The 11,541-nt window shown below is 26.3% G+C and overlaps 2 protein-coding genes across 3 annotated transcripts; one reads left to right on the top strand and one right to left on the bottom strand.

The window, feature by feature from the left end:
- The first annotated feature begins 1,623 nt into the window (after nucleotides 1-1,623).
- On the top strand, nucleotides 1,624-7,572 carry LOC126901700 (kinesin-II 85 kDa subunit). 2 transcript variants are annotated; one of them, XM_050678388.1, is made up of 9 exons: nucleotides 1,624-1,781; nucleotides 1,883-2,089; nucleotides 2,152-2,353; nucleotides 2,415-2,605; nucleotides 2,988-3,127; nucleotides 3,194-3,391; nucleotides 3,455-4,174; nucleotides 4,718-4,840; nucleotides 6,393-7,572. In XM_050678388.1, exons 3-9 carry the CDS (start codon nucleotides 2,256-2,258, stop codon nucleotides 6,489-6,491), a joined length of 1,569 nt encoding a protein of 522 aa, XP_050534345.1. In that variant the 5' UTR covers nucleotides 1,624-1,781; nucleotides 1,883-2,089; nucleotides 2,152-2,255; the 3' UTR covers nucleotides 6,492-7,572. The 2 variants fall into 2 exon arrangements, with proteins under 2 accessions (XP_050534345.1, XP_050534344.1); XM_050678387.1 differs by having other exon boundaries at nucleotides 2,148-2,353.
- LOC126901701 (dual specificity protein kinase CLK2-like) lies at nucleotides 6,865-11,299 on the bottom strand. The gene is made up of 10 exons (XM_050678390.1): nucleotides 10,287-11,299; nucleotides 9,507-9,588; nucleotides 8,921-8,987; nucleotides 8,436-8,552; nucleotides 8,274-8,364; nucleotides 8,046-8,216; nucleotides 7,636-7,765; nucleotides 7,426-7,570; nucleotides 7,258-7,363; nucleotides 6,865-7,200 (listed from the first exon to the last, which is right to left on the bottom strand). Exons 1-10 carry the CDS (start codon nucleotides 10,977-10,979, stop codon nucleotides 7,015-7,017), a joined length of 1,788 nt encoding a protein of 595 aa, XP_050534347.1. The 5' UTR covers nucleotides 10,980-11,299; the 3' UTR covers nucleotides 6,865-7,014.
- Between the last annotated feature and the right edge of the window lie 242 nt (nucleotides 11,300-11,541).

Below are 11,541 nucleotides of genomic sequence, written 5' to 3'. Positions count from 1 at the left end.
GTCGTGGTTTATGTTGTTTGCTGATGATATAGTGTTCATAGAAGAAAATAGGGAATAAGTTAATCAAAGACCTCAGGTATGAAGATTAACTCTCGGAAGAAAGAGGATCAGGGATTTTTTGTAAAATTAATAAATATTAAAGTATCAATTCATATAAAAATGTTTTTAAACACTTCAATGTTTAAAAAAATAGAAAACATATAGATAAATAAACACATTTAAAAATGTTAATCCATGTAAAAATAATTATGTTATTACTCAGAGCTGAGTTACTAAGTCCGTTTTTATTTAATGATTTTGTAGTATACAATAATTATGATGACTCACTTTTATGAGTTATTTAAAATGTCAGATATCTAAAAGTTGATTAGTAGCCAACTACTTTTAAATAATATTTATAGTGATAGATCATATAGTAAAGGTCATATTATTTACATATAAATACTTATATGTCAAAATAGGCTTTTGATTATATGTACTTCATATCATTAAGTTGTGTAAAAATAAACATTTTAAATATCTATTTGGAAATTCTTGTTTGGATGTCGTGTTTTATCTAATATACAATAATATCACTGTTAAGATAGAATCAAATTTTTTGTAGAACTTATAGTTAGTAAACTCTTTAATAAGAAGGGGACCAGCAACCCATGACTATCTAATCCTCACCTCCTTGAGACCATCGTTCAGTTAATAGGAAAGCAACGATCATCAATGGATTAAAATGTATTGCAACTAGATCCTATTCAAACGTTTAAATATACATTGATGAATTTAAGATTTGTCGTCCTTTTCGTATAAACATAAATGTTCAAAAGTCATCTCTGAAATACCCTTAAAATGCTGTTCTAGGCGAAAGTCAGACCCTATTACTAGGCCTATATTTAAGTGGCAAGAGGGCGAATCCTCCGGGGCCCATGACAAATGAACTAGCCAGTCATGATTAGTGATTTATAGTTTTTCTGTTTTTTTGGTCATCATTTTTTATAATAGCGATATTATCCATAGGGTGGTCTATCTTTAGGTACCGGTATTAATCTTAATAATCGGTATTAAGTTTTGATGTCACGATAATATCTAATANTGATTTATAGTTTTTCTGTTTTTTTGGTCATCATTTTTTATAATAGCGATATTATCCATAGGGTGGTCTATCTTTAGGTACCGATATTAATCTTAATAATCGGTATTAAGTTTTGATGTCACGATAATATCTAATAGAAGATGTATTTCATCACTTGACTTATATAATACGTTTGAACGTTGTATTGTTCAAGTCTTTGGCCTTGATTAAGGAAAGTCCATATTAATGGTTGTGCGCGCATATGCGTTAAGCACAGATTTATGTATTTTTCAGGAATGACATTTAAAAGTCATATAAGAGATATATACTAGAGTAAATAAAACATTTGACCACAGCGTAGTAGGGCGTCATAAGAGTATTTTATATACCTTATTTGTGCACATGAAAATACACAATTTGAAAGATTTATTTTAATATATAACTCATTTTACACAAAATTTGCACATAACAAATGTGTCACTTAACCATTGATATGGAGCCATAATTGAAGTACTATCATATTATGTCAACTGATATAGGTGTGATAAGAGTGATAAACAAATGTTTGTAGTCATTGATTATATTTAAATAATTGAAATCCATAAAAGGAAACAAGTAAATTTTTTAGTTATAAAATATAAATTTCTTATAAACTTATCGAAATAATGGTTTAGTAATACAAATATTTTTAAAAAAGTTAGATTAAACAAAAAAAATGGTAAATATCAATATACGTGTACCTATACAAATACAGTAATAATATAGTATTTTACTAAAATAATATCTAATCAACAATCAATTATTATTAATAAATAATAGGTAATGAATGCTGGAGAAATTGAAAATGTGAGAGTAGCAGTACGTTTGAGACCACTCAGTAAAAAAGAAAAAGCATCTGGTTGTGTACCAGTTGTTTTAGCTGATCCTGAGAATGCAGCCATATATGTACAAAATCCAAATCCTTCATATGTTGGCCCTCCAAAAACTTTTATGTTTGATTTGGTTTTTAATTCAGATTCTAAACAAGTAGAGTAATTTAAATAAATATAAATTTTACAATAAAAATAAATATTTTTCTACCTAGTTAGATGTTTACAATGAAGTTGCTAGGCCTATTGTGGACAAAGTATTTAATGGTTATAATGGAACAATTTTTGCTTATGGTCAAACAGGTACAGGAAAAACCTTTACAATGGAAGGATCACACACATCTCCTGAACTTAATGGGATAATTCCTAATTCTTTTGCTCATATTTTTGGTCATATTGCTAAAGCTAAAGAAGATATTAAGTAAGATTCTATTAAGACATATGTGTTATAAAATTATTAATATATTTATACTACTTTTTAGGTTTTTAGTTAGCGTGTCTTATTTTGAAATTTATAATGAAGGTGTCTATGATTTATTGAGCAAGCATGTATCTACTGAATTAGAAGTAAAAGAAAGGCCTGGTATTGGGGTGTATGTAAAAGATTTATCTACATATGTTGTAAATAATGCAGATGATATGCACCAACTTTTAATGACTGGCAATAAAAATCGTATGAATTAAATTCTTTAAATTATTAATTGGTGTTCAAATTTCAAAAAATTAAAAATAAATTCTAATAAATATGTAAGAAGATAAATAAAAAGTACCTCTTTTCAAATTTTAAGCTCTTAAAGTCATATCTTAAAGTTTATTTGGCAAAACAAATTGTTTATTTCACAAATGTTTAGAAGTTGTTATTGAATACTTGAAAAATTAAATTAAATTAGACTAGAAAACTTGTCATAGTTTTTTTTAAAAAAACAGCAAAACTTTGTTTTTGTTTTTTTATCAAAGTTAAAAAAATAGATTCTTTTGAATTTAGTATACTTTCTTAAATTTAGAACTCATATTTTTCATACTGTAGTTATTATAAATTTAATATGAATGTTTAGGTGCTACTGCTTCTACAGCTATGAATTCTGAAAGTTCTCGTTCTCATGCTATTTTTTCAATTTCTATTGAAACTAGCCGGCCTGATATAAGAGGAGAATATCATGTTAAAGTTGGAAGACTTAGACTAGTGGATTTAGCTGTAAATATAAAATAAATGAAAATAAATAATTTAATTATTTTTTCTTTTGTATGCGTTTATTAAAAGGGTTCAGAGAGACAATCTAAAACTGGAGCTTTAGGCATCCGTTTTAAAGAAGCAACTAAGATAAACTTATCACTCTCTACTCTGGGTAATGTTATATCATCATTAGTTGACGGTAAATCTACACATATTCCTTATCGTAACTCAAAGTTGACTCGCATATTACAAGATTCTCTTGGAGGAAATTCTAAAACTGTTATGGTAAATAAAATTCATATTTTTATATATGGTATAGGGATTTATAGTTTTTTTTAATAAAACTAGTGTGCTACCATTGGACCAGCTGGATTTAACTATGATGAGACAATTAGTACATTGCGATATGCCAATAGAGCAAAAAATATACAAAATATGTCTAAAGCAAATGAAGATCCAAAAGAAGCTTTACTTAGACAATTTCAGTTGGAAATAGAAGCCTTAAAAAAACAAATTGATGATAGTAGTAAAGGTCTTAGTGAAGCTGAAGAAGAAGTTGCAGAAGGAGAAGAAGAAGGATTGGTTGTTGGAGTTTCTGAAAAAGTTATTAATGCTGTACAGAGTAAGCGTGAAGAATTAGATGCAGCCCGTCATGAAATGATAAGATTAAAAGAAAAATTAGAAAATATGGAGAAAAAGATTATTGTTGGCGGAGAAAATTTATTAGAAAAATCTGTTGCTCAAGAAAAACTATTAGAAGACTCAGCAAAAGAATTGTTGGATAGAAAATCCAGACAAATGAATCTTAACATGCGTTTACAAGAAGTTCAAGCAGAAAAAATGGACACTGAAGATAAATATAGTAACTTGCAAGAAAGATCTGTAGCATTAACTAAAAAACTTAAAAAGATATCAGCTGCTATTTTAGCTGTTAAAGAAGATTTAAAAGATACTGAAGAAGAGGGAAAACGAGAAATTGAAGAATTAAAAGAAATTTCTAAACAAACTACTAAAGAACTAAAAATGCAAGAACTTATCATTGAGCACTTTGTTCCAGATGAATACTTAGTAAGTAATTTATTTTACTCATTAAGGTAAATAATAAAAAAAAAATTAGACTCAAACAGATTTCACTTATAATTGCAGTAGCGTTCCTAGGGTTTTGTTTTGAGAGGAGATAAACATAAGACATTTTTTTATTACCTCTCCAAAATAGATATTTACCATGTATTTACATGGTTTTTCACAGGGTTATCCCCTATGAGAACATAATTGTGTTATTAAGCAGTAAATAAAGTATTACAAATATTTTTTATTATTTTCATACCTCATATTTTCATATATATATATATATCCTTGTATTTCTCTATTAATTTCGTCCATCACTATAGAGAATAAGTAAGGGNATCATCATCACCCGAGAGTAACTTATTATTAACACTTTCTATACACCTTATAAAATGATAATTTTTAGACCTTTTCTCTCTTATCTTTGCAAGTCTATAGATTTCTTTTTTGCCTTTCTTTGTTCCTAGCTTATCATACAACTCATCATACCTCTTAAACTTCGCCTTACTTACTAGTAATACTAACTAGTATTTTGTTGTAAAGGATATAATAAAAAAAAATTCATTTTGGAATGAAGAGATTGGAGAATGGGAGTTAAAATGTGTTGCTTATACTGGAAATAATATGGCAAAAGAGTTACCAAGTGAAGAAGACATAATTTTAAAAGTAATTTTTTATTTATATATTATTATTTATTTTCTACTTACGTTAATAATCAAATTTGAAAATATATTATCAAATACTTAACTTAGAGTATTAATACCATATTTTAGAAATTCTGTTAAAATTTTTTTTTTTTAAATTATTGTATTATTTGAAGTATACTTTTAAATTAGGGGTGAGCATTAGAATGAATAGATATAGATCAATATTAACTATATCAGAAAATTTTATTTTTTTTTTTAATTAAAAGAGTAGGGTAACTGCTTCAGTTACTGAACATCTTCTAATAGGATACATAGTCAGTATTATCTAAAATTGAGTAATTGTATAGATTTTTAATACATGACTTTTCTGTCAAAATTAAAAACAGATTTTCACATTATTTTGCTAAAACTAAGATGAAATTAAATTATTAATTTTATATCTACATATTAAAATTTAATTTACAATAATTTTGATTTTGAAATTCAAGAAATCCTTGATCGATAACTAAATGAGTTACATTACTTATTAAGTGAAGCTCTTATTTGAGAAACATTGCAAGTTTAAAATATAAAACTATGTAAAATTGCTTTTTACCGAGTAACTTGGATATATTATCAGACACTAGATATATGTTAAATACATAATATACACGCAGTTATACAGAATTTTTTAAACAATTTCAAAAATATCTATCTATTAAAAATTTATTCTTCATTATTTTTTCACTTTCGTTGTTTCGTAAATAAGTAATTCTATTTTAATTTTAATAGTTAATCTTTTAAAATATGATAAATTTTTTCTAGTATACTTTTAATATTGGGTTGGTTAACAGCAACTAATAAATTTCATTAGTAATTGGAAAAAAATTCATATTGAATCCCTAGTTTCTTTGGATATTATATAGTGTAAGGATTATCCATTTTTTTATTTTTATCGATGATTTTAAATAAATTATTATAGTACAAATTTATTTTTAAATTAAAAACTTGATGCATCATTTTTTTACGAGTGAAGCATCAATTTGTTCACGATTAGTTTTTTTTAACTGTTAGTTTTAAAAATATTACATTAAAAAAATGATTTAGTTTTTAAAACTCAACATGTATTTATATCTTGTTGGGAATCTTCCAACTGAAAACTTACACTTTTAGCAATAGATAGTCTTTTTTTTTTCTTGTAATTTTTTTAATTGCACTACTGATGTGACCTAGAATTCTGAAATAGTATCAGTTATATTTTTGGCATTACATTCTAATGATAAAATGTAGATGTTATGATTCTCGTCCATATATCATTAATATAAATAAAATCATAATACAACCAAATTTTCACATGTAGATTTTTAAAAACCTTGTAGATAATTAATTTTTAATTAATATTTAATGAAAGCACCATTTTAAAAATGAAATAAATGTAAAAATTATTAAATTTTTATCTAAAAAATTTTTAAAAAAATAGAACATAGTGATTATTGCACTATTGCTTTAAATTTTATTAATTAAAAATGCTGTATACTCCTTATAATTATTATCATAAAATAGTTGTAAGCATTAATAATAATTTGTTTTAGTCTCACAGACCAGACTTTTCACACGTGTATTTAACTTACAAAGATAGAAGTCATTCAATAAGATCCAAATCAAGAACTGGAAAACGGAATCTCAATTAAACTATTCATGAATTATTATTCTTATAGAAAAATATTGTGATATTGACACATTCCTAGTCATTATTTTATATCTAAATACTATCACTAATTTGATTTTTTTCAAGAAAAAAAGCTTAAGGAAAATTTAAAAAGAGCATAATCTATGTCATATTGAACAATTATCTTATTATACAGATAATATGAATTAATAAATAATAATAGCTATAATTACAAAATGTATTACAATTAATAATACATGTGATTTTATAATGTAGTTAAAATAATCAATATCTGAAGGAGAAATATAATACTTAAAAATAAATTTGATAAAAACTACTAACATTAAAACAATTTTTGATATAAAATTACTATATACAAATTATGTATATATATATATATTTTTTATGTTGTCCTAGATGTGAATATACAAGAAGCTGGTAAGTTAGTTTTAATAATTAAAACAAATATTCAACTTTGATCACATAGTATGACAAAGTATATGCCTGAAGTCTTAATTTCACAGACAACGACTTTTTCAATAATTTCATCTTGAAAGTGAATGCGATCTTTCTTCTTTATCGTGTAATCTTTGATTAGAAGGAAGTTTATAAAAGAACTGATGATCTAATGCTTCTTCCATGGTCATTCGTTGAGATGGTTCATACTTAAGTAATTGAGAGATCAAATCAAATAATAGTCTATGGTCTTCTTCTTCTGAGCTCATGTATCTCTAAAATTAAATAATTATAAAATTTAAATTTGTTTTAATAACAAATAATTAACATACTTTTAATGGTTTACAGTTTTCTCTAACATAACGTCCAGCAGAACTAGACTGGTCCCAATCAAGTTTACCATGATAAAAGTATTTGGTTTTACTACGCCTAGCCATCCTTAAAAACAATATGTATAAGGAATAAATGAATTATAACATAATATAAATTTTGACAATTACTTGTAAGGTATTGAGCCTAGTATTCGCTCCATCATTGCAAGGTGTTCACGGTTATCATGCGTTTGAAATAAAGTGATACCAAGATAAAGTTCAAATATAATACAACCAATTGACCATACATCACAAGGTTGGGCCCAACCAAGTTCTTTAAATAAAGAAATAAATTGAAATGTTTTATAAGAAAACATCGTTTTCTTTTACAATACCTACCTAAAATAACTTCAGGAGCTCTGTAATGTCTAGTAGAAACAACTGTACTATGATGTTCATCATCAAATGTTGCACTACCAAAATCAATTAATCTGACTTCAGTGTCTTTTATCATTTTATATGCACGCTTCTTTAAAAATAAAATAATATTAGGAATTATTATTAATATTCAAATGTTTTATTAATTGAAGACTAATTAAAAAGAGATCAGTGTACATAAAAAAAAAAAAAAAAAAAAAATTCGAAAAAAAAAAAAAAGGAAAAATTGAATACTATTGAAATCTTTATGAGCTCTTTATCCAGGATATAATTATTTTAATGCTAGCCAATATTGTGCTATATTATAAAATGTTAGTTAAATAGACTAACTCTTTTGCCCAAAAAACAATTAAAATAATTTATATCATTACTTTTTTTTGGTTATACTGAGTATCATAATCTGATTTCACAAAAAGTATATTTTCTGGTTTTAAGTCAGTATGGGTAAGTTTATTTCGGTGAAGAAATCGAACTGCATAACATAGTTGATAAGATATGTGTCTAACTTGATCAATGGTGTATGGCTGATAATTGTTATCTTTCTATAAATTAAATATTTTTTAAAATTAATTTTCATACTAAATTGATGAAATACTTACTAAAAAATCAAAGACACTCAAACCTAAAAGCTCAAAACCAATACATACATGGCCACCATACTCAAAGTTATCAATCATCCGAACACAAAGGCTAAAATAATAAATTTATCAAGAGTTATTTTACTGACACTCCAAAAGTAACATTTGAAAATTGACTCATACTTTTTACTCTCAGGATCTTTGGCATTCAGTTTATCCAAAGCATTTATTTCTAAACGAGCAGCTTCTCTATATTTTTCAACATTCTTTATAATTTTAACAGCAGCAATTTGATCACGACTATAACATAAATGTTTAAATGTTAAAAATAAAACATTTGAACAAATGAAGTTAACTGTATTAAATATACAAATATCTTATTTATTTTTATTGAAATATAAATCATAAAAACATTTATTATACTACTACAATTTAAATTATTTTGTCATTAAATAAGTCTGAATAAGTTCTATTATTTATTTAAGAATATTGCCAATTAGGTCAAGAAAGAATTTGTTTTTATTTTGATACAGTTAATTTTTTCAAGGTGTATAAATTAGTAGTAAGTAATTACTTAAAAACTTTTTCATTTAGTTTTAGATACATAGAATAATTTTTTTCACAAATAAGAATATCTTAAAATTAACCTTCCAAATTTTATTACTTACTTTTTTAACGATTTAGCGCTTACAACTTTACCAAAAGTACCTTCACCAAGAGTTTGAATAATTTGATCTGAAATATTTGAAATACACTATATCAATATTAAATAGATTAAAATTGTCTCCGCAGCGAGGGTTACAACTTTATCACATATTTAACTAAAACTGAATAATACTTTTATTTATGTGGTCAGTAAATACAAAAGTATTCCTCTATTAAATAATATAAAACGAAAAAAATCTTTAAAAAATAAAAACAGAATTTATTTGAAAAATTTCCCAATTTTTAGTTAAATACTTGGACAAATTAACTTAAATAAATATATGTATGAATATGTAAGTACTATTTATTACTGCCGAAAACATAAGTAATAGCAATAATTTATTAAGTATATTAACAAGATATCTTGTTAAATACTCCCCAAAAAGTCAAGCAAAATTTTTATAGTATAGTCCATTTTACTAAAAAGAATGACGCCCGCGCTTTCATCCACGATATCATAATATTGTACATTACTGTTTTACTAGATATAAATATTTTTTATGTATGAGAGATTAAGTAATCATTTGAAAATGTAACTGGTTCACGAACATCTATCGGCCAGATTGTCTCCATTTTTGTAAATCAGATGTCCCTCTTCGTCATCCACAATGACTGGACTTCTTGCTCGAGGCTGTTGAGTGATCACACATATTTTGCCAAATTCATACGACGTCCCAATTTGATCATTGTATTTGATGGGTATTGATAATTAGGTGCCCCAGATCACATACACGCGAATTGTTGATGGCCGATTGAATTTCGAACGGGATGTACAATTCAGGTGGTGAACCCATATTCAGCAGTTGCGTGTTTAATCGCCCGCAATCATAAAGACAGAAGGACACAAGGCAAAGGAAAGCCTCGTTAACAACTTATTCATATATTTATAAATTTATATTTATGTTACTTTATATATATTTATTAATAAAATATATACAAACTAACCATAAACAAAATAGTGTGTTGTGTATGTTTGGGTAGAGAAATAATATGATTTATAAAAAATAAATTACCTTTTATATATTTTATAAACAAATGCCACATTTTAATAAAACTACTTTACTTAGTTTTGATGCCAAACTACACAATTTTAAATTATTATAAAAAATGGGTTATTTATTAGGTCCACATAGTACTATATCACATTTTAATTTTAAACAAAGTAAAAATTTTAACATTTAGTCATTATGATATATTTGTATAAGCTTTATTTCGAAATCTGCATGGAATTATTAAAGGTTATTAAAATATTTAATTTATTTGGTGAAAATATCAGATTAAGTTTAACTTCAAAACATACACAAGGACACAAAGATGTGATCAACTTACACCACAATTTGTAGATGAACTAAGAATGGAAGAATATTTTTGCTGGCACTTAGCCAAAGCACTAGGGGTTTCATCATTATTCTCCTCGTGGTCTAAGGCTGAATATTTCATTATTAATGTTTGTATTTCCTTACGTTTAGCCTCGCGCTCTGTTATCACAGGATCTGTATTTTGATCAGATGGGTCAGTAACTGGAGGATTAGATACTACTGGAGCTGTAGGCGGAGATCGTTTTAAAGGACGTATGGAAAGTAACATATTAGGTTTGTGACGACGGTATGGAGTTTTTTCTCGGGGAGTTTGATGAACAAAAGGATAAGCTTTTTCAGATAACAAAACAGTTGTAGCACTTTTAGTTAAAGGTCTTTGTTGTCGTCTATTACGATGAGCATCTAACACAGATAAGTAACGTTCTTCATTCCGTAAAGAATAACCAGATGAATGAAATGGGCTAGGAAGGTATGTAGATGATGATGAAGAGGATGGGATATTATTTCGTGTAGTTAATTCCAATGGTTTTATTTCAGGAGGTTTACGAACAGATTCCGAAGGCCCACGCGAGCGGCCAGTAATACGATTGATAAGATTTGAATATGAATCCGATAAAATTTGAGTAACACTAACAGTCGATGATCGAGTGTATCTTGTACGCCGTTTTTCGGACGGAACATGATCACTCATTTCCGGAAGCATTTCCCGAACTTAAAAAATTTTTTTTTAATAAAAACTTTTAACTACTTTGTTAGAAAATTTGAAACAGCTCAATGTATTTACATGGCTTAAGTTTTGAAAACTGTTGGTCAACCTACAGTGGACCTGGCAAACATGAAAATGGCCCTTGCTGCCATTAAGGCAACCTTCCAAAAAATCTATTTCTGTGTCATCTAAACGATGCTGAAAAAAAACCACGACCTCTTCTGTGTAAGTAAAACATGAATCATACGTCACAAGCTTTGTTGACAATATTGTTTTTCTTACCCTCATAAATGTATAGAAAATATATATTTTAAGGCGATGTAAAATAATATGATACAAATCATAAGAAATTTTTATAAAGAGAAGTACGTATTACTTTAATTTTCTACTCTTTTAATAAATAATCTATATTGCACTCTACATTATAGGAAGATAGTTTTTTATTTTTAAAGCAATGATTCATTTTTTAATAGTATTTTTGAAAATAATGTTGAGCATTCAACTTAGATGTTTACTAGTATTATTATTTTTTAAATATGAGTTAATTTTACACTTAATA

The sequence above is a fragment of the Daktulosphaira vitifoliae genome, unplaced genomic scaffold, assembly GCF_025091365.1.
Source record: "Daktulosphaira vitifoliae isolate Bord-2020 unplaced genomic scaffold, ASM2509136v1 Scaffold_3, whole genome shotgun sequence".
In the NCBI taxonomy this organism is placed as follows: domain Eukaryota; kingdom Metazoa; phylum Arthropoda; class Insecta; order Hemiptera; family Phylloxeridae; genus Daktulosphaira; species Daktulosphaira vitifoliae.
This window is presented reverse-complemented; position numbering and strand designations above follow the sequence as displayed.

Coding starts and splice junctions, on each gene's coding strand:
- LOC126901700 (XM_050678387.1), top strand. Junction 3,128..3,193: donor TTAGACTAGTGGATTTAGCT/GTAAATATAAAA, acceptor GTTTATTAAAAG/GGTTCAGAGAGACAATCTAA. Junction 3,392..3,454: donor GAAATTCTAAAACTGTTATG/GTAAATAAAATT, acceptor TAATAAAACTAG/TGTGCTACCATTGGACCAGC.
- LOC126901701 (XM_050678390.1), bottom strand. CDS start 10,979: ATGCTTCCGGAAATGAGTGATCATGTTCCGTCCGAAAAACGGCGTACA. Junction 9,589..10,286: donor GTTCATCTACAAATTGTGGT/GTAAGTTGATCA, acceptor ATCACTCAACAG/CCTCGAGCAAGAAGTCCAGT. Junction 7,571..7,635: donor AGCTCCTGAAGTTATTTTAG/GTAGGTATTGTA, acceptor CTTTATTTAAAG/AACTTGGTTGGGCCCAACCT.